The sequence below is a fragment of the Calidris pugnax genome, unplaced genomic scaffold (assembly GCF_001431845.1).
Source record: "Calidris pugnax isolate Ruff unplaced genomic scaffold, ASM143184v1 scaffold304, whole genome shotgun sequence".
In the NCBI taxonomy this organism is placed as follows: Eukaryota; Metazoa; Chordata; class Aves; order Charadriiformes; family Scolopacidae; genus Calidris; species Calidris pugnax.
This window is the reverse complement of record NW_015091068.1, coordinates 289,028-311,999: the sequence shown is the minus strand read 5'-3', so window position 1 is coordinate 311,999 and position 22,972 is coordinate 289,028. Positions and strand designations below refer to the sequence as shown.

The 22,972-nt window shown below is 43.2% G+C and overlaps 1 protein-coding gene across 1 annotated transcript in view; it reads left to right on the top strand.

Annotated features, from left to right (window-relative positions):
- LOC106896754 (myosin-3-like) overlaps positions 1-22,972 on the top strand; it is a 37,045-nt gene continuing 14,073 nt past the window's right edge. The window contains exons 1-21 of the mRNA XM_014956970.1: positions 1-204; positions 299-442; positions 538-694; positions 1,267-1,294; positions 1,385-1,493; positions 4,295-4,387; positions 4,484-4,547; positions 4,637-4,735; positions 4,832-4,935; positions 5,153-5,291; positions 5,714-5,832; positions 5,927-6,076; positions 6,156-6,326; positions 8,234-8,543; positions 9,984-10,057; positions 10,598-10,685; positions 14,783-14,900; positions 16,431-16,554; positions 17,398-17,534; positions 18,801-19,056; positions 22,335-22,577. Of these exons, the coding sequence (XP_014812456.1) occupies positions 1-204; positions 299-442; positions 538-694; positions 1,267-1,294; positions 1,385-1,493; positions 4,295-4,387; positions 4,484-4,547; positions 4,637-4,735; positions 4,832-4,935; positions 5,153-5,291; positions 5,714-5,832; positions 5,927-6,076; positions 6,156-6,326; positions 8,234-8,543; positions 9,984-10,057; positions 10,598-10,685; positions 14,783-14,900; positions 16,431-16,554; positions 17,398-17,534; positions 18,801-19,056; positions 22,335-22,577 (2,931 nt within the window). The remainder of the gene's footprint in view (positions 205-298; positions 443-537; positions 695-1,266; positions 1,295-1,384; positions 1,494-4,294; positions 4,388-4,483; positions 4,548-4,636; positions 4,736-4,831; positions 4,936-5,152; positions 5,292-5,713; positions 5,833-5,926; positions 6,077-6,155; positions 6,327-8,233; positions 8,544-9,983; positions 10,058-10,597; positions 10,686-14,782; positions 14,901-16,430; positions 16,555-17,397; positions 17,535-18,800; positions 19,057-22,334; positions 22,578-22,972) is intronic.

Here is a 22,972-nt window from a genome sequence, read left to right as displayed (position 1 = left end):
ATGAGTTCAGATGCAGAGATGGCAATCTTTGGAGAAGCTGCTCCCTACTTACGGAAGTCGGAGAAGGAGAGAATTGAAGCCCAGAATCGCCCATTTGATGCAAAGGCAGCCTGCTTTGTAGTGGATGAAAAGCAAATGTATGTGAAAGGTAGCATACAGAGTAGAGAAGGTGGCAAAGTCACAGTTAAAACATATGATGATACAGTAAGTGATACCAAATGTTACTCATAAATGATGACCCATTTCAGGCAGTTCCTTGGCTTAGATTCCTTCTCCTGTTCCCTTCTGGTTTTGTCAGACTGTAACTGTAAAGGATGATGAGGTCTTTCCCATGAACCCTCCCAAATTTGATAAAATCGAGGACATGGCCATGATGACCCACCTCCATGAACCCGCTGTGCTGTACAACCTCAAAGAGCGTTATGCAGCCTGGATGATCTACGTAAGTACCAGCAGCACTCTTCCCTTGGCTAGCTGGGAGGAACTGCTCTGGAAGTGGCTAAGTGGAAGCCAACGTGCTGTCTGCCTTCCTCACAGACCTACTCGGGTCTCTTCTGCGTCACTGTCAACCCCTACAAGTGGCTGCCGGTGTACAACCCGGAGGTGGTGGCTGGCTACCGAGGCAAGAAGCGCCAGGAGGCCCCTCCACACATCTTCTCCATCTCTGACAACGCCTATCAGTCCATGCTGACTGGTGAGTCATTTGGCAAGAATGGGAAACCCTGATATATCCAGGTCTGGCTGCTTGGTCAAGAACACTTGGCAGTTCAGGCATCTCAGGTGCTCTCTACTCAGTGCCTGAGAGCAATAGGTCCCATAGTCCTATGGCAGAACTCAAGATCAGACTGCCTGTGGCAGCTTAGTTACCTCCTTACTGACATACAATGAAGGAAAGTCAGCAGCTAGCTGTAAGGCTTTTGCCCACTCTCCTAGTAGTGAATTTAAAGATACAGTAAGCAAGGAACAGCAGAGAATCTGATTCTGATTAAACAATATTTAAGCCAAGATTCATACATAAAAGAAAACAAATAGTAAGTGGGAAGCCTGATAAAGAACCATTGCTTAGATTTAGATTTTGGGCTGCTCCATCCCTCTGTGCACAAAAAAACCCAAAAGCAGACTAATGCAGAGTTTACCTTATCTGGTTACAAAGGGATAAATAAAGTTACAATATAGTTCTTTCCCTTGAAATCAGTTAGTTATATCTGAGGAACAGAAGCCCTTCATGTCTCATTTGAACAGCTCTTTCTGTGATCTTGTTTTCAGATCGTAACAATCAGTCAATCCTTATCACGTGAGTATATTTTGTTATGTGTGACAAAGCTGACAGAGAAGTAAACGTGTATTCTTTTTCCCGTAAGAATTAATATTTTCATTTAAACAGTGGAGAATCTGGTGCAGGGAAGACTGTCAATACAAAGCGTGTCATCCAGTACTTTGCAACAATTGCAGTTACTGGTGAGAAGAAAGACCAACAGCCTGGCAAAATGCAGGTATGACATTTTGTGTTTGCCCAAGACTGTGGCTGCAGAGCAGAAACTGTCAATGCATATTTTTGAGTTGCAGGAATATCAAAAGGCAGAAAGTGTAGTGCAACTGAGGAAACAGTTGCACCTGTACTTGTTTACCCCTGCTACCCAGCCTCCATCCCTCTGAATGCTAGCGGAACTATACTTAAAGAAGCGTTTTCTTGACATAGGAAAGGCGCAAGAGTCAGTTTGTCTCCAGTCTCCATTTATACAGGGGAAGTCTTCACTAGGGAGAAGAAGGTAACATAAGACAGCAGTTTTTTCTGTGCTGTCTGTTCATGTATCTATCCATTAGTATTCTGTGAGATCGGCCCCATCCACAGCACCTGAGTGGCTGCAAGTGCAAAGAGAGCAGTTGGTTCCCACTGGCACATGATTGTGCCGTTCACATAATCATAACATGGTTTGGGTTGGAAGGGACCTTGAAGACCCCCCCTGCTGTGGGCCGGGACACCTGCCACTTGACCAGGTTGCTCAAAGCCCCTGTTGACCTTCTCATTCCTATTCCTTGTTTCACTCCTATTGATGAGGGAAGTGCAGGAACTCAGAACTCCAGAACGGTTGTGCTGAAGTTAAAAGTAATTTCAATTGCATCAGGTAGTAGTTTCCATGGGCTTGTTGTCCTGCCTGTGGTAAGGTAACAGCCCTGAGTGGCAGCATAAGAAATGTGATAAATTTGGGACAGCCAGGACCACTTACCCCATGGTTAGAAAGTAACCCCTGAAAGAATGCTTCCAGGGAAGAAAGCACATGCTCCGATGCCCCTTTCTGCTGAGCAGCCCAGCTGCTGCAATCTGAGCCCACTGTGCATTTGCAAGGCATGGGTTCCATTCCCTAGTACAGAGCAAGCAACAAACATCCTTGTGGCACAAGTGTGTTGTCATCAGCCTGTGAGATAGTACGTGCATCAAAGCGGGTGACACATGTCAGCATGTTATTTGAGTACCCAAGTGCACAGCACAGCAGAACCTAAGGAGATTCCAAAGTTGAATATACTTTTCACACTCAGAGGCAGGTGTCTGTGATTGATAGGTTGTTATGGCCATGGCAAGTTCATGGCAAGCACTCTTTCCATCAGCACCATTTCAGAATCCGCTGGGCTCAGCTTTCACCTGCTGCTCACTATGCCAGGACTGATCTCAGAAAAACTTTGAGACAGCTGGGAGATGTATTGACCATGCCTGATGTAAGGAAAATCACCTAGCTCTCAGATGGGCAACCACCTGTTCTGCCCTCTTCTGAGTTTATTAACAGAATACTCTGGTTTTTTTAGAGTTCACAATCTCTGTAACAGTAGTATGTGCTTCTTCATAAGAACATCAAATAAAACACTCAGGTATTACTTGTGTCTAACCCAACATCCTAGCTCAGATTCAGGCTGAAATCAGATGACAGGCAAGAGTATATGAATAAGGGAAGCATATAACGGGATTTCCCAAGAACGCTGTCTCAGCCTGCAGCATTTTGTCACCAAGTAGACAGGACTTCAGAATGAACTTGTGTAAAGAATTGCCATGTCTTCTTCCATGTTGTTTTTCAAGCACGGTGCTCTCTTGTGAGTTCCCTGGTCACAACTGCGTGCTAAAAAGAGATTTGGCGTTAGTGTAGTCATCTGCACTGACACACACATCTCTTAAACGAGGAAGTTCATTTAGAAACCTGAAAGATACATGTGAGAGGGCATTACTTTAGGGATTTGAGATTTTTTTACTTTTTTTCAAAAGAAAAAATATATAGAGCTTCACATGCTACTTAATTTTACTTCATATGTTGCCTTAATTTTACAGGGTCCGCCTTCACTGTAGCCTGATAAAAACTAATTTAAACCCATTGCGCCATCTGCAGACAGTGTTGGGAATTGCGCTCCCTCTCCATTGCAAGATGTTAAAGGCTACACTGACACCACGTACAAAAATGCAGTAACTTGAGCTGTGCCACTAATCTTCCAACTAGATAAAAACGATTTTTTTTTTTCTCATTCTTCATTTTCCATCTCTGTCTTGGAAATCATCCCTGGCAATCATGGCATCAATACGTAGGGATCAATCATAATTTTGCTAGAAGCCTCATGAAAACTTTGCACACAGTGACTCTGCTTCCTGGACCATGTTGCACAGAAAATGAGAGACATGATGTCACAGAAGCTTCTTTCCTCCCTTTGCATTTAACAGTAGTGATACAATACAATATCAAAACATTACATGTTGATTGTTCTTGTCATGCAGCAAAAAAAGAGTTCCTGTTCTCTGCTTTTCTAAGTTTGGTAGTTGAGATGTATTTCTGTGTTCTAAAAGGCTGCTGATTGGTTGAATGCCATTGCAAAATTTCATATTCTCCCTGGCTTCCTCCTAAAGGCTGTACCATTCTCTGTGTGTCCTAGACTTGAGTAACCTCCTGAAAAAATCCCAGAATTTTCACACTTTCTTTAGCTGTCATGGCCTTTGTGAATGAGAATGTGGAAGTGCTTCTCCCATACAGATTTCAAAGTCCTTGAGCTCCACTGTAGTGACTCTGCATAAGATACCAAATATAGGATAGCAGGTACAAGAACGAAAAAAAATACAGATCTGCCTTTCAGCACTCTCCCCTTTGAAACCAATGGCAATATTCACAACTGATGGCTAATGAGTGCTTGAAACCTCTCCTAAATTTTAGGTTAAAAACACATATGAAGTGTAAAACTATCTGTTTGTAACATGTCTTTGGCAACATTTGTTATTAACCAGTAGTGAATTTTGATAAGATGCTTTTACTCCTGTTACTAGGGAACGCTGGAGGATCAGATCATCCAGGCCAACCCACTGCTGGAGGCCTTTGGCAATGCCAAGACTGTGAGGAATGACAACTCCTCACGCTTTGTGAGTTCATTTCAGATTTGTCAGAATGCAGACATCTAATAGAAGTCTCATTCATTGATCACTATAACCAATATGTTGATCTTTACTGCTTGATAGGGAAAATTCATCCGGATTCACTTTGGAACAACTGGCAAGCTGGCCTCTGCGGATATCGAAACCTGTGAGTTGGAGCAAGTCAGTGCACATAGACTTTGTGCATTAATGATTTCAAGTTTGCCAGGAGATTAATGGCATCTTTCTTTTGGTTAGATCTTCTGGAGAAATCCAGAGTGACTTTCCAGCTGGCCAGTGAAAGGAGCTATCATATTTTTTACCAGATAATGTCCAACAAGAAGCCAGAGCTCATTGGTGAGTGCCAGCAGTGCTGGGCTTGGCTCTGCAAGTGCTCTCTCTTTCTGCTGTCACCTGCTGCAGTGCCACCAAAGATGCCTTGTATACCTGCAGATCTCCTCCTTATCTCCACCAACCCCTACGACTTCCTTTATGTGAGCCAAGGAGAAATCACTGTTGCCAGTATCGATGACAGCGAGGAGCTGCTGGCGACCGATGTGAGTGCAGCCAAGTGGCCACGGGCATCCCACCGTCAGGCTGGGGGCAGCTGGGGAGCCCTGCCAAGCACAGGGCTGGCCAGAGCTCCACATGCTAGGTGCTGGCAGGGAGGCAGGCGGAGACAGCCCACCATCCTGTTGCAGCACACCTGCCTGTCAATAGCACTTGTGCTTCAGCTCTTGTGCTTCTCTGACCTTCCCTGGCCTGCCTCTGCAGAGTGCTGCGGACATCCTGGGCTTCAGCCCTGATGAGAAGGTGGGGATGTACAAGCTGACAGGGGCTGTCATGCACTACGGGAACATGAAGTTCAAGCAGAAGCAGCGGGAGGATCAGGCGGAGCCAGATGGCACAGAAGGTACCGTTTGCTGCAGAGTTTGCTTGTGAACTGCACCAGGAGATAAGCTAGCAACCCTGTCCCATAAAGTGCCAAACAGTTTGACAATGATTTTCCCTTCCAGAAAATAAATGTTTTAAGTTTGTTGCAAGTTCCACAAAGTCAATCATGTAATTTACGCTCCTCAAGGAGACCGAGAGACACAAAGATGAAGCATTGCTGCAGCTCTCCAGGCATGCAACATCAGTGTGCCGCAGCTGAGACACTGCCTGTGCTGGGGGGAAAACAGTCTCCATGTCTCCAAAACAGCTCCAAGGAGCTACCCTTGATGATAGGTGCATTTGAGTAGCACCAAAAGTAGACTCTTTGTAACACAAACATCCTAGTGCACCAGGAAACTTTTCTTTATCTCTTTTGAACTCATTTGCTGTCTCTGATCCTAGTGGCTGACAAAGCTGGCTACCTGATGGGTCTGAATTCTGCTGATTTGCTCAAGGCTTTATGCTATCCCAGGGTGAAAGTTGGGAATGAATATGTAACTAAAGGACAAAATGTCCAACAGGTACCTAGAGAGCTGATCAGCCTTTCATTTTGTTCAGACATTTCTTTCAACTTTGAAGCTAACTCCAGTTTCATTACTACCGTGTTTTTTACAGGTATACAATTCAGTGGGTGCATTGGCTAAATCAGTCTATGAGAAGATGTTCCTGTGGATGGTTACTCGAATCAACCAACAGCTGGATACAAAGCAACCCAGACAGCATTTCATTGGTGTCTTGGACATTGCTGGCTTTGAAATTTTTGATGTGAGTTACAGTAGGTATGCTTGCCCACTGATGACTTTTCCAAACTAACTGGCATTTTTTTATACTTTGCATTCTGCAGTTCAACAGCTTGGAGCAGCTGTGCATCAACTTCACCAATGAGAAACTGCAACAGTTCTTCAACCACCACATGTTCGTGCTGGAGCAGGAGGAGTACAAGAAGGAAGGAATTGAATGGGAGTTCATTGACTTTGGGATGGACCTGGCTGCCTGCATTGAGCTCATTGAGAAGGTAGAGTAAATCCTTTCATTTTAGGAAAGCCCATTTCTTTCATGGTCATTTATTTTAGGCCAGTCACTCTTAATAAATTGGCACATAACTGCTGAACAACCCTCTCACAGAAGAAGAGACAGTTTATAAAACTGACACTTTTGGAATGACATGCTGCCTCTGCACAAACAATGATTTCCTGAACAACATGGCTGGGGTACACGATGTTCATTTTGTGCCTTTAACAAGACTGCCTTTAACAGTAAGGTGAACCTCAAGTCTTTACTCCTTGCAATAATGGAGAGAATGAAGTTCTTAGTTCTAGCAACAGAACTCCTTCTGGTCCCTCTGTCGCTGCGCGCTGCTACTTCAGTGGGGATCTCAAGGGGAATTAACCCCTCACCACCACATTACAAACCAGTGTCCGCTGGTTGTGCTTACATATAATGTGCAAATCCAGTACATACATACCCAAACAGCTTCCTCCTCAGCAGCACATAGTTATCTGCTCCCAGTACTATCATTCATGCCCAGTGCCTCATTCAGCCATCCCACACACGTGTTCACTGCTTGATAGTCATGCCCATGGGTTATGCCTTTGCTGGCACACACAGGCCTCACCTTTCTTGCTAACCTCCCACACTTCCCACCGCATAGCAGCCTCTGCAGCCAGCGCTAACATTCACAGCTAGTGAATGCCTGTGGCATATTACTATATTTAACAACCAAAATCCACACTTACTGTTCATTGTCCACACATTTGTGTCCCACATCTTTGCAGTACAGAGTATTAGAGCCAGAGGAATCAGAATACCTATGCTGATCTAATGCTGCAGTCTCTTTTGTAATTACAGGAAAGTAGACACTTATAGGACGCAAATCACCTACTTCCAAAGAATGTTCTTTTAGTGATTCTGTGAAATGTCTTTATAATGATTCCATTATAGAAGAGGAATATGGGCAGCTAACTCAGATCTAGAATTTGTTTTATAGACACCTACAGTTAGGCAAGATGAATGCTAACCCCCACACAGCAGCCACACAGGGCAAAATTTTCACTCAAAACACGGCATTCCTGCCCAACATCCACCTCCTGTGGCTGCTGCTGCTCTGGAGGATCTAGCTCTGGCAGCTACCTAGCTGAAAACAGTTGTAAGCATCTAATGGCGTCTTATTAAATTAAATTTTTAAAAACCCCATTCATATATAGAAGGAACTCCTAGAATTCTCTGTAGGCCAATGAAGTGCAGGTCACATAAGTGTCTCCAAGAAAATCAGAGGACATGTGCTTAACTGCACTATCAGAAGATACCTAACGTAGCTCACATTACAGATCTGATGTCCTTGAGAATGTGCCTACATCCATGTATTGAAATACTTACAATTTTGAATACAATTCAGAGACAAATTAAAAGTCTATGGATATTCTAACCTGCCAGATTATTGCCATTTGCACTCCATGTAAGGCAAGGAAAATCTGATCCATCGTGCATGTTCACTTGAGGCAGGAGTTGTTAGATATTCATTATCTATACATATTCCTGAACATTAGTTCGTGTTGACAATTGCAACCTTGCTGATAATAGACACACACAACAGCATCAGTCCTGCAAACAGGATGCTAAAGCCTACTTCCTAATGATGTAGGGTAAAGATGATTGAAACGATTATAATATATACAGTTAGCCTTTCATTCAAAGATGCATGTAAACAGTACTGTTGAGTTGGGTACTTCCTGGGTAGTAGCTTGAACAACACAGACTAATTGTAGTTTGCCTGACGATTATAGTAACTCGCAATATATTAAGAATTTGTGCAGTACAAATTACAGTCACTGAAACAAGTCACAAATCATATGCAAGGTGACATTTTGTTTACTTTTCCTCTCCCTGCCACTTAATTTCTTCGTGTATTCACATTTCTCCCAGCCCATGGGCATCTTCTCCATCCTGGAAGAGGAGTGCATGTTCCCCAAGGCAACTGACACCTCTTTCAAGAACAAGCTCTATGATCAGCATCTGGGCAAGTCCAACAATTTCCAGAAGCCCAAGCCTGTCAAAGGCAAGGCTGAGGCTCACTTCTCCCTGGTGCATTACGCTGGCACAGTGGATTACAACATCACCGGGTGGCTTGACAAGAACAAGGATCCCTTGAATGAAACTGTTGTGGGACTGTACCAGAAATCATCCTTGAAGCTGCTGTCCTTCCTTTTCTCTAACTATGCTGGTGCAGAAACAAGTAAGTGCTTTTCCAGTGATGATCGATAAAGCAAGGAACAACTAAAGTCTACTTCTGCTTCTGCTCTCTGTTGTATGGTCTAGACTCTCTATCATCCCATAATGTGACCCTGTTCTTGTGTGCACTCATATATGCCACAACTAAGATACAAACATGCAGAACCGCTGAAAACACCACATTCATGTGGTGGAGAGAAGCAAAACTCAGCAAGTTCAAAACAAAGTGACAGGAGGTGTATGATTCCTGAATAACTGTGTTCTGAATTATGCACATGCTTGCTCATCTAGACAGGTACCAAGTATACGTTCAAAATGCAACACTTTATAGTATTTGGGAACAGAGTTTTATTTCTTGAGGTGAACTGGAAGAACTAAAAGGAGACCATGTAACTGCTTCATATTCAGCTGAGCAGTCCTGGTGTTGCAAGGGAAAATGAGAGAGAATATAATTTGAAAGTCCTCTAAGGGCATCAGAGAGCAGTCCAATCTCTTGTCCTGTTTGATGGCTGAAGACCATCAAGTTGGACCATCAATAGGTCTGCCTTACAAAAAATGGCCACACAGATTTCTACAAAAAAATTGCAATATTCTGGCAGCCTGGGCAAAAACAAGTGGCAGTATACAGTAGCAGTCACGTCAGCCACCAGGCATATGGACAGCAGGGTTTGAGGCTCAAGAGAGTACTGCATGGAGAGTTTCTTGCAGTTTGGTTTGGCTGATGTAACCATGTGCCTGAGCAAGTTCCTAGGAAATACTGAGGAAGAGTCAGCTGTGGTCCTTGCAGGTGTCATTAATACAAGAAAGGAGAGAAGAAAAGGTTGTGGGGATAAACTTTTGGATAAGGTGTGAAGTTCAGAGCATGAAGAATCCATTTCAGTTTCAATTTGATTGGCTTCAACAGTGCAGAAAATATGAAAAGGCCCTGAGATGCTTGGACTTATATTGCTGAGAATATAGTTTGCTTCTTGCCTTGGGGCTGCCATAACTCACAATAGATCCTTATTCCTCACCTGGAACGTTGGATTGGGAGATTTTTTGAAAGAATACTTCACTGCACTGATAAACGAATGTCCCCTGCTCAGCCACATTCTTGTGGCTTTTCACCTAAGTAAAAAATAAAAACAAAAAATGGGGCTATGTCTATAAGTAAAAGAAATGTGACTAGTAGCACAGAGTACGCTTATGAAACTTATGTCAGACCATAGTGCTCCATACCACTAAAGCCATATACATTATGATGCAACTTAATTCATGCATGAGACCAAATACACTTACCAACAGCCAGCTAGTAGCAGTTGACTAAAACTCTCACTAAGCAGTGGGTCAGTATTTAAAATTAAAAATTCATTATTTTATTGGCCCATGACCAAATAAAGGAAGGTGAGGCCTACAAAACGTACTGCTTACTCTAATCATTCATCTCCCATCTACGTCTTTCAAGGTGACAGCGGTGGTGGCAAGAAAGGTGCTAAGAAGAAGGGGGGCTCTTTCCAGACAGTGTCTGCCGTGTTCAGGGTATGTGAATTTCTTTTTAAATGAGCCATGCTTCCACAAAATAATCAGAGGGCTCAAACAACTCTCCTATGAAGAAAGGCTGAGAAAGTTGGGGTTGTTCAGCCTGGGAAGAGAAGGCTCTGGGGAGACCTTATTGTGGCCTTCCAATATATAAAGGGGGTATATATATATAAATCGCGGAGAAAGACTTTTTACCAGGGCCTGTAGTGACAGGATAAGGGGCAAAGGTCTTAAACTGAAAAAGAGTGGATTTAGATTGGACATAAGGAAGAAAATTTTTTACAGTGAGGGGGAATAAGTTGCCCAGAGAGGCTGTGGATGCCCCATCATTGAAGTGTTCAAGGTCAGGATAGATAGTGCTTGGAACAACCCTATCTAGTGAAAAATGTCCTTGCTTACGGCAAGGGTGTTGTGCTTAATGATCTTCAAAGGCCCCTTCCAACCCAAGCCATTCTGTGATTGTATGACTCCTTGACATTTGAAGAAAAATGCAAAAGCTTTGTAGCCCAAAGCTCAAACCCATGGTTCGTTCTGTCACAGGAAAATCTGAACAAGTTGATGACTAACCTGAGAAGTACCCATCCTCACTTTGTGCGTTGCCTGATTCCTAATGAGACCAAGACACCTGGTAAGTCCATTATTATACTCTGAAGACACGAGACTGACAGGAATTGGTCTGCTTAGCTTCCACACCTACTTCTTCCAGATCAGTTCCCATTGCATGTGAAGTTCTTTGGGGCTGTCCTGCAGGACAGTGCCCAAGTAAACCTTGTATTGTTTCCCATGACTGTAAAAATTTGAGTATTATATGGTCTACAGCACTTACCCATCTTTGTTTAATCTATATACAGAGCTGAATATGATAAAGATGGAATTGATTACAGCTGATTAAATTGTTGGTTGTGGGCAAGAGCATTAGAAAATGCCTACTTTTAGGGACTACTGTGTCATTCAGAACTGTTGGGTTCAGCCCAAGACCACTTACCAATTTCTAGGTATTCAATATTAGGATCTGATTCACTGAGCTGAAGGTTTGTCAAAGAAATTGTACATCATTTGTAGAATTTTGTGTACACGCTGCTGGGTACTGCTAGCAGTTGGAAAGCATTTTTATATAAAGTTAGGTTTTTTCCTTTATTTAATTAAATATTAAACTCTCATAAAGTGTTTAGTCTCTAAGAACAGTTAAGTTTGGGAGTATTTACATGTGGCCATTAAATTAAACTACTTGGGGAGAGACTTGCCTGTGTGGGTTGTAGGAGTCTAATCATTATGAGGTCTGACACTGGTCAGATGATAAGGTTGATACTGGTAGAGTGTAGTGGATACAACAGGAGTACCAGGAAACAGGATCTTAGCATCTGTTTAATCTGCTGAAGAAACAAAAGACCAGTTTCAGAACATTTCTTATCTTTCTTGTTTATGTCTCTGTGTAACCCTGAAGACCACAAGTAGGATTTAAGCAACAGACATATGTATGACATTCACATTTCAGCTATTCATCTAAACTCCTTTTATATTCAGTGGAGAGAAGCTGGCATTTTAAGGTATGATTCATCTGGCCCCTTTTCTGCATCTATCTTAGGATGAGATGAATCACATCCTAGAAGAAACTGTTTCACTCCACTGACTATAAATGAAGCCCAAATGGAAACATCCACACTTTATATCCTAAAAAGTGAAGAAAGAGGAATCCCACTGGAGTCTTGACAGTCAAGAAGGTGTAAAGGGAGAATTTGGGAAACCTACTATAATAGAAAAGCATATTTAAATTAATAATTGAAGGACTTTGGTTTCTTTAATCATGGGCTGATCTACAAGTCACCAGGGATGCTGGCAGCAGGTGGGGGAAGCCTAGCCCAAAGGGGAAAGAGGATACTGGGACAAGAAATAGCAGGGCTCATTGAGAGAGCTTTAAACTAGATTTGAAGGGGGACCAGGTTGGAACCAGGGCTACTAAAGTGGTGCCCAGGAGTAGCGTGCCAGTGCTAGTTGGTAAGGGTGCCAGCAAGGCCTTGCAGCCTGTTGCAGCAGTTGATGTGTGAGAGAAAGACACATGTGGCTGTGAAGACATGAGGAGCAGTGATAAGATGGTAACTGCAGAAATGTCTGCACATGGACAGGTGGGAATTAGCGCTTGCCCTCCCAGAAATATAGTGGGACGATTAGCCCAGCTGAAGTGCATCTACATGAATGCATGCAGCATGGGCAACAAACAGGAAGAGCTGGAGGCCATCATACAGCAAAAAAACTATGATCTAGTTGCCATCACAGAAATGTGATGGGAGGACTCGCATAACTGGAGTGCTGTGATTGATGGCTACCAACTTTTCGGAAGGGACAGGCAAGGAAAGAGAGGTGGTGGGGTGGCCCTTTATGTTAAGAACAGTATTGTATGCCTAGAACTTGGCAATATGCATGATGACAGTGTTGAGGGACTATGGATAAGAATCAAGGGGAAGACCAATAAGGCAGACATCGTGGTGGGAGTTTGTTACAGACCCCCAAACCAGGATATAAAGACTGATGAAATATTCTATAAGCAGCTGGCAGAGGCCTCACGATCACTCTCCCTTGTACTCATGGGGGACTTCAACTTCCCAGGTATCTGCTGGAAATATAACACAGCAGAGAGGCAACAGTCCTGGAGATTCTTGGAGTGCATGGAAGACAACTTCCTAACACAGCTGGTGAGGGAACCGACTAGAGAAGGTGCCCTACTGGACCTGCTGATAGTTAACTCAGAAGGTCTTGTGGGGGATGTAGACGTTGGAGGTTGCCTTGGACAGAGTGATCATGAAATGAGAAAATTCTCAATTCTTGCTGAAGCAAGGCGGGGGCCAGCAGAACTGCCACCTTGGACTTCCAAAGGGCAGACTTTGGCCTCTTCAGGAGCATGGTTGAAAGTGTCCCTTGGGAGACAGTCCCTAAGGGCAAAGGTGCCCAGGAAGGCTGGTCGTACTTCAAGGAGGCACTCCTCAGAGCGCAGGAAAGAGCCATACCCAAGTCCCAAAAAACAAGCAGGAAGGGAAGTAGACCAGCCTGGCTAAATAAAGAGCTTTGGGTGGAGCTCAAGAACAAAAAGAAGGTTTATCATCTTTGGAAAAGGGGCCTGGCAGGCAAGGAGAAATACCAGGCAGCAGTGAAGATATGCAGGGGGAAAATTAGAAGGGCCAAGGCTCAAGCTGAGCTCACCTTGGCCACTACAGTTAAGAATAACAAAAAGGGTTTTTTTCGGTATGTAAACAGTAAAAGGAAGATGAGGGAAAATGTGGGCCCACTGATGAATGAGATGGGCACCCTAGTGGTGGAAGACACGGAGATGGCAGAATTGCTGAATGCCTTCTTTTCTTCAGTCTTCACTGCTAAGGCTGCCCCTCATGAATCTCTGGCCATGGAGGCAAGGGGGACGGTATGGAGAGAGGAAATTTTTCCTCCAGTAGAAGAGGACCAAGTTCGGGAGCACTTGGCCAAACTGGACATTCATAAGTCCATGGGCCCTGATGGGATGCACCCGCGAGTGCTGAGAGAGCTGGCAGATGTTATCGCTGGGCCACTCTCTGTCATCTTTGAAAAGTCATGGAGAACGGGAGAGGTGCCTGAGGACTGGAGGAAGGCCAACATCACTCCAGTCTTCAAAAAGGGCAAGAAGGAGGACCCTGGGAACTACAGACCAGTTAGTCTCACTTCTGTCCCTGGGAAGGTAATGGAGAGACTCATTCTAGATGTCATCTCCAAACAAGTTGAAGAGCCGGGGGTTATTGGAAGTGGGCAACATGGGTTTACCAAGGGTAAATCATGTTTGACCAATCTGATAACCTTCTATGATGCTTTACCTGGTTGGTTGGATGAGGGGAGGGCAGCAGATGTTATCTACCTTGACTTCAGCAAGGCTTTTGACACTGTCTCCCATAACATCCTCATTGGGAAACTAAGGCAGTGTGGGCTGGATGAGGGGACAGTGAGGTGGATTGAGAACTGGCTGTGTGACAGGACCCAAAGGGTAATGATTAACGGAGCAGGTTCAAGCTGGAGACCTGTAACCAGTGGTGTCCCCCAGGGGTCAATACTTGGTCCAGTCCTGTTCAACATATTCATCAGTGACCTGGACGAGGGGACAGAGTGTATCCTCAGCAAGTTTGCTGATGATACCAAACTGGGAGGGGTGGCTGACACCCCGGAGGGCCACGCTGCCATGCAGCGAGACCTGGACAGGCTGGAGAGCTGGGCAAGGAAGAAGCATTAAGAATGGTGAAGTGAAGGAAGAGAAACTGGACATTTTCTGGTTTTTAGCTGTTTTTAGGCTTTTCTAATAATTCTTTTAGGTACACTTTTATTGATTGCATTGAAAAGATAAAGTATGGACCATTTTGCACTAATTAATGTCTCTAGCAGCTGACGGAAATTTCTGCATGATAAAGTGATTCCAAGAGGGTTTTATTCTGCCAGTTGTTTTTTTTTTTTTTTTTTTAATACTTGGGAATATAACTTAATAATAAATGTTATTATTATATCCAAGAGATTAGGAGGAGAAAGAGAATTCTTCCAGTTTTAAACAACTGTCCTCTACAGACAGACCGAGAGCTTTAAGCAGCCTCCTTATCCCTTCCTGTGTTGGAATCTATCTAGCTATCAAATCTATTCAAGTTTGAGTGTAGTCAATACTTGCATGGTAGATGTTGGATGTATTTTCCAATGTTGGATGCTGGATGTATTTTCTTTAAGGTGAAATGGACCATTACTTGGTGATGCATCAGCTGAGGTGCAATGGGGTTCTAGAAGGCATCCGAATTTGCAGGAAGGGGTTTCCAAGCAGAATCCTTTATGCGGACTTTAAGCAACGGTAGGTCTTCAGTTATTACTGTCTGTTAAAAAACTCAGTAAACCCACCACTCTGGTGACACCATGGAGAGACACCCTCTGAATCAGACTAGATTGATGGCGTTTGAGGGAACTAAGTCATTAATACTGTTTTAGGTCATTCCAGTCTCTTCCCTCTTTGACCAGACCAGAGATTTCTTGATTCATCAGAACCAGCTATCATTTCTAAACTGTAGTCAATGCTCAAAGATTCAAAGAGATGCAAAATGCTTGTAGGGTAACAAATTAAGTGGCATTATAGACTGCGCTTTATAAGTCTCCCAGAGTGCATATAGAAAAACAATACACTTTCAGCACAGCCTCCTTACAGTGCACTGACAAAGCATTCAAAAATCCAGGGCTTTGCTGGTGCTCTGTCACCAACCTGCGTGCTGTGCCTTGTTTTCCTCATATTCAAAATGGAGACAATTAAACTGGTTCACATGAGCTCAGTTGCTATGAAATGCTGAATCAGAACTGGCTGCTGTTATAATTAAATGTAACAGTAGCATCTTCCATGCTGAACTGGTGTGAAAATGTCTGAAAAAGCTCTGCAACCTGATGTGCAGTAAGGCATTAGCTGGTCTCACTTGTCAAATCATAATTTGTTGTGACAGATGAAGGAAGCTATCCATAAAGGCCTTGATCCAGAACCAAAAAGTGCTTTATAGTTTCAAGGAAATGAGCTGAAGTTCAGGAGGAACTACAGTGGAAGCCTAAAATAATTTCACTGCACAATTATCACTGTCTTTATTTTACATATTCTCTTTCAAGGTAGACTTGAGAATAATAAGTGATCTAGCATAGAGGCACACATCCTCACTGATGTATCTGAAGAAACCCCTTTAGAAAGATTAAATGGTCCTGTCCATGACACAGCATTACCTTAATGATTAAGTTACCTTGCAAAATGCTAGGACTTCTGCTAGCATTTACAGAATAATACCATGCCATTTTTAGTCCAAACTCAAGGATTCAGTGGTACAACTTGTAGAGACTGTGAGCTGTGCAAGATTCCCTTCGGAATATAGCTGACTTTTGTTAGTACTTTTAATTCATCTTCAACTTTATCTTGGGTAGAGTTCCTCTGATCAATGAAACAAGATGAGAAGTGGTTGAGAAGTTCTCACTATTATCTTTCTAATTCCTGGACCTGCAGACATTCTTAAATACGCATATTAATTTTATAAGTAGAATAAAATCATAGAATCCTCCAGGCCGGAAGTGACCTTCAAAGGTCATCTAGTCCAACCTCCCCGCAGTCAGCAGGGAGACTGTGTTGTTACACAATCAAAAAATTCCTCTAAAGAGTAGACGTGTCCCCTTGTCATCACGTTCTGTTCAGCCAAGACTGTCTAGATTTCAGATGGCATATTCAACTGCTTTCAGATAGCTCAGTTTCCACATATTTTATGATATAAATTATATGTATACATATACCTTATATGTATACATATGATGCCATTTTCCTCACCCTGTTTGCAACCAGTCCTTGCAACTTCTCTTACCACAGGTACAAGATTCTTAATGCCTCAGCCATTCCAGAAGGCCAATTCATTGACAGCAAAAAGGCTTCAGAAAAGCTTCTTTCCTCCATTGATGTTGACCACAACCAATACAGATTTGGCCACACCAAGGTAAAGTCCTTGTGGAAGAGTGCATATAATTAGTGACAAAAAATACTGTTTGTTGAAAGTATTTCTTGCATATGAAATCAGCCTTCACGATGATTAGAAACGAAGTACACCACTAGGAAGAAGAAGTACAGAAAACTTGGCTGGTTCAGGGGGTATGTGTATGGGGTAGCACTGTCAGCCCTGGGAACACCACACTACCGGAATGAGACAGAGTGGCTGCAACTAGAACTAGTGCTGCCCCTTTCTCCTGCCAGGTGAACTCATTTATATCAGCACATGTTAGGCTCAGACAAGTTTGGACAGTCAGACTTTTTAGGGGATTTAGGCAGACACACAAGTCTGTCTTCCATATCCAAAGCAGTACTAGCTAGGACTCTGCTTCTCTGATGAACACAACCAAGGCAGTGCTATCCCTAGACAAAAACCAAGTCACCTACACTACTGACCATCCATCATCATGTATGCTTCTCAAAGCTATCCCTAAGCCAGTTTACAGAGCCTGACGGAAGGGTAGAGCATAGCGAAGAGACAAAGTAGGATATAGTACTAAGTTGAAAGTTAACTCTCTGTTTTAATAGCTACTGATAAGCTAGACCTTCCACAATCTATTCTGGAGCACACATCAAATATCACTGCAATAATGTAATTAGATCATACATAGAGTGACTTGTCATGAATCACAGGAACACTGAGGATATGAATACTAACACAAAATTTCTCTAGCTGTTAAACCTTTACTCTGCAGGCATTTTTCCAAAACTGCCTTGTACTACCCTGCATCAGCTGCCAATGGCTGTGTATCTACCTAAGTCTCAAACTATTTGACCCTCTTTAATGTTCTAGGTGTTCTTCAAGGCAGGTCTCCTGGGACTCCTAGAAGAGATGCGAGATGAGAAACTTGTGAGCCTTATCACTCATATGCAAGCTATGTGCAGAGGGTTCCTCATGCGAGCTGAATTCAAAAAGATGAATGCAAGAAGGTAAAATATGAAAATACTAACAGGTTTTGTCAAGCAATGCAGTATACTGTCTCAGGCCAAAAACCGTCCTTGGGAAAGACCCTTGGAAAGATTAGAGGAAACAGAGGAAGCAAAAAACAGTGCTTTCCTTGTTATACCCTCCCAAATTCTGGCAATGGCTATTTAGCAATTGGGCCATGCAACTGGACCATGATTCTTAGTATTTAATAGCAAATCTTTTCTCCAGGAATGCAGTTACCATTTTCAACCTTTAAAGAACCCTGTGACAAATATAGCCAACTGAACAAGTGCTAAGGTTTGTCTGTTTTGAATATGTTGCCTGATAATCTCATTGGATCACATCAGTTTTGTAAGTAATGGCATATAACCACTCTCTGCTTATGGCCCCATCATCTCAGATGAACAATTCTAGCTTGTACAGAGAAGGTTCTCCATACTTTCAACCATTCCAGATACTCTTCCCATTTCAACGCTCTCCCTCTGAGATGGGATGAATCATGGAAAATTCAGGGTGTACAAGTGGCAGCACTGGGCGAGCCAAGCTAACTTTCTCAAATGTTGTTGACAAGTGAAAGCTTTATGGAGAGCAAAGATCACATAAATATGTAAGATGATCCGCCAACCAGCTGCTTTTAGTTGTACTACTCTGTAGTATATATTTAGCTCAGGGTCCTCCTGAGCCAGGGATAGCTTCTAAGAATTCAATAACTCTTACTGGATTTCTCTGCAAGGAACTGTCTAATCTCCCCTTGAACTATGGGCATTAACAACATTCTTTTGCATTCAATACCATAAAACTATTTCATTTTTGTTTTCAGTTTCTGACAATAATTTCTAATATGGTATTTGGAGTGACACAAAAAGCATCAAGCTGCTATTTCCACAATTTCCAGTAACTCCCAGATTTGTAATCTCAGCAGTAGTACTTCAAGGATGTGAGTCTTCACTCTGGTATTCAAAACTTGCACTTTCTTTGAGACTGAGGAAAGTATCAGAGATTCCCGTGCAACATTTCAGTGAAGTTTGTTTGTTTTGGAGTATTTCTCCCTCTTACAACCAGACATAGTTCTCAGTTCATGCTACTGAGCCAGCCATTCTGCAGACAAAGACCTAGAAATGACTCTTTGATAAAAACAAGTGAGGTGAAGAAAAAAATCTCATGCAAAAGTTCCTTGAGGAAAATGCTGATGTCATATAGCCAATAATCAGTCTGTTTCCAATCCAAGTCTTACCATTCTCATAAACTCCGTTTTCATATATTTTCAGAGAATCCATTTATATAATCCAATACAACGTTAGAGCATTCATGAATGTCAAGCACTGGCCCTGGATGAAGCTGTTCTTCAAGATCAAGCCCTTGCTGAAGAGCGCCGAATCTGAGAAGGAGATGGCCAACATGAAGGGGGAGTTTGAGAAAACCAAGGAAGAGCTTGCAAAGTCTGAGGCAAAGAGGAAGGAGCTGGAGGAGAAAATGGTGACCCTGTTGCAAGAGAAAAATGACCTGCAGCTTCAGGTTCAATCTGTGAGTAATCTGCTAATTCAGATTCACCACACTTCCTCTTATTTTGCTACACTTTCCCTTCTCTTTTCCATTGTCTTTCAAAAACAGACATGTAATGGCCAGATTCTCTGCCACTTTGTATCTGGCCTTGTCATTTAAACCTAAGCAAAGTGAATACAAACCACATATAAAACATTACCAGCAGTATGAATACCGGAAATTCTGACTGGGCCCCATGTAAATCCAATTCACGATTAAGCAATCACCAGTTGAAGAATCAGATTTTCCACAGTATATGCAATGTACTCCTAACAATGGTGTATGATTCCGGATAAAATACGGGCTGTTTCTACATCTGCTGCCCGTTATAATATGGAGCCAGCGCGGAGGTGCTTTTCTGTCAGAGACAGGACTGAAACTACGGAACAAAGACTGATACTTTTCAGTGGAATAGACTGATATTGCATGAGACAGGAATATTGTCAGGTATTAAAAGGTGATGAGCTATTATGTGGCCAGGGGCAGTGTGGTGCAAGTGGACTTGTCACTTGCCATGTGCTTTTTAACCAGTTGGGTTTCGACAACATTCCTGTATTATTTCAAGCACCGAGGCTGTAACTGATCATGCTGAAGGTCAGATTCATTACCTAAATCCTCCTCCAGTACTTCAACTTAAACTCACTCAGTTTTGTAAATTTCTTTGTACCCTTCTTGGTACGGTCTAGCAAATGTGATGCCCATCCCTGAGAAGGATGGGAAGGATGATCCGGGGAACTACAGGCCTGTCAGTCTGACCTCGGTGCCTGGGAAGGTCATGGAACAGATCATCCTGAGTGCCATTATGCAGCGCATGAAGGACGCCCAGGTGATCAGGCCCAGCCAGCACGGGTTCACCAGGGGCAGGTCCTGCTTGACAAACCTGATCTCCTTCTATGACAAAGTGACCCACTTGCTGGATAAAGGAAAGGCTGAGGATGTTGTTTACCTGGACTTTAGCAAGGCCTTTGATACAGTGTCCCACAGTATCCTCCTGGAGAAACTGGCTGCTCATGGCTCAGATGGGAATACTCTCCACTGGGTTAAAAACTGGCTGGAGGGCCATGCCCCGAGAGTGGTGGTGAATGGAGTCAAATCCAGTTGGTGGCCGGTCACGAGTGGTGTCCCACAGGGCTCAGTACTGGGACCCGTTCTCTTTAATATCTTTATCAATTATCTGGATGAGGGGATTGAGTGCACCCTCAGTAAGTTCGCAGAGGACACCAAGCTGGGTGGCAGTGCCGACCTGCTGGAGGGTAGAGAGGCTTTGCAGAGAGATCTCGACAGGCTGGATCGATGGGCTGAGACCAAGAGAATGAGATTCAATAAGGCCAAGTGCCAAGTCCTGCACTTGGGTCACACCAACCCCCTGCAGCACTACAGGCTGGGGGAAGAATGGCTGGAGAGCTGCCTGGCAGAAAAGGACCTGGGGGTGTTGGTCAACTGTCGGCCGAACAGGAGCCAGCAGTGTGCCCAGGTGGCCAAGAAGGCCAATGGTATCCTGGCCTGTGTCAGGAACAGCGTGGTGAGGACCCGAGAGGTGATTGTCCCCCTGTACTCGGCACTGGTGAGGCCTCGCCTCGAGTACTGTGTCCAGTTTTGGGCCCCTCACCACAAAAAAGACATTGAGGTGCTGGAGCGGGTCCAGAGAAGGGCAATGAAGCTGGTGAGGGGTCTAGAGAGTAAGTCTTATGAGGAGCAGCTGAGGGAGCTGGGGTTGTTCAGTCTGAAGAAAAGGAGGCTGAGGGGAGACCTCTACAGGTCTCTCTCTCCTCTACAGGGGAGCTCTCTACAACTACCTGAAGGGGGGGTGTAGAGAGGCGGGGGTCGGTCTCTTCTCCCAAGTCACAGGAGATAGGACAAGGGGAAATGGCCTCAAGTTGCGCCATGGGAGGTTTGGATTTGACATTAGGAAAAATTTCTTCACGGAAAGGGTTATCCAGCATTGGAATGGGCTGCCCACGGAGGGGGCTGAGGCACCATCCCTGGAGGTGTTCAAAAGATGGGTTGACATGGTCCTCAAGAATATGGTTTAGTGATTTTTATTTCTTATTTCTTATTTATTTTTTTGTCAGAGTTAGATGATTGGACTAGATGATCTTTAAGGTCCCTTCTAACCTAGACAATTCTATGATTCTATAATGCTCTGTTGTCCAGAATTCACCTACTTTACAAGCATTTGGGGCTTCACTTTAACTCCTTTGTGGATGGTGCACCAAAAAAAAAAAAAAAAAAAGCCCAGGTTTAGCTAGGTTAACTAACTTCCAAGTTAGGATGCCTTTGAAAGCACTCAGATTTCAGACTTTAGAACATAAAGGAACATTGCACTCGGGTGTGTTGTCTGACTCTTTCTCGACTCCTGGTTTGTCACTGTTTTAGTACTGGAAGTGCCCTTTCTGTCTTCCCACTAAGTACCATTTTCCTGAGGGAGTTTCTATCAACCCTGCTTTAAAGATTCCTCAAGCATCAAGCACCCATGATGTTCAGTGTGTGCTATGGGTTTCTCTCCAAGAGAGAATTAAACATACCATCTTCTGTTACTGCAGTGATGGCTTTCAGCCATAACTCTTCTGGGAGGCAACAGACATGTTTTCTGGCATTCTGCCTAAAATACATCATAGTAGCATTAATTTAGACAAAAATTTTCTGTTAATCCTGTGTCTCAAAATGTTCTTTAAAGTAAAAGTTGCAGGATAAAATTTAGGCTGAGCCTGACCCTGTCTTGGCTGAGAGAGAGTTTAGAGGATGATGGGAGCAGTGTTAGCCTCATGTGAATAAAGTGAGAGAGGAAGTCTGAGGAGAGACAGTCTCACCTGTGTCATTAAAGTTGGAGGAGCTTATTAAAGATAGAATCATCCAACACTCTATGAAAGTCGACTTTGAAATTCTATATGTTTTACAAATCCACATCTAAGCTCATACTTCCAGGAAATCCAGTTTGGTATCCACCCATATATCTCACTGATTCCTTGCAGGTTACTTGTTATGACTAAACCCTCTGAGTTTATTGCATGTTATTATAGTCAAACCAGCTGATCAGCTGAAAGGACGTGTCTCTACCATGGGATCATGGTCTACTTTCCTAAATCATGACTGAACAGGACAATTTCCTCATGATTGAATCATGTGCATTACTGTGATGTGCAAAGGAAATTGTGCCCTGACTTGTGCAATCAGTTTCCTGGAGATGGCGCTTGAACAACATATGTTGCCTTTTGTAATTTTTACGATAAACATAATGTGCCTTCAATATGTTCTGACAGGAGAGTGAAAATCTAGCTGATGCCGAAGAGAGATGTGAAGGACTCATCAAAAGTAAAATCCAGCTGGAAGCTAAAATTAAAGAACTAAATGAAAGAATTGAAGATGAAGAGGAGATGAACGCTGAACTAACAGCAAAGAAGAGGAAACTTGAAGATGAGTGCTCTGAGCTGAAGAAAGATATTGATGATCTTGAGCTGACTCTGGCCAAAGTGGAAAAGGAGAAGCATGCAACAGAGAATAAGGTGACAAAGGAATCAGGGAATTATTCTTCCCCAGACAGTTTTCACTATTGTGGAAAGTTGCAGTCGTTCCTAAGTGCTCTGAATTGAAGTGGTATGTGGCAAGGCACAGGAGAAAGGTATAGCCACTTAATAACCTGTGATGGAAAATTTTTTGTTAAAATTATAACTTCCTGTTAGGAAAAATATATTTTCTATGACTTTTGAACTAAAAGAATTAACTTCTTTTTGAACTAAAAGAGTCAAGAGGTTGTTATGGTGCTTGATAGAGAATTTCCATATTTGGCTATTCGCAGTCATACGGAAGCAGTATATTTGTGTCTCCTGTGGATAATGGAGGACTAAGCTTGTGAGTAGCTTAGCACAGAATGGCCATGATGGTCCTTTCTCACATGCAT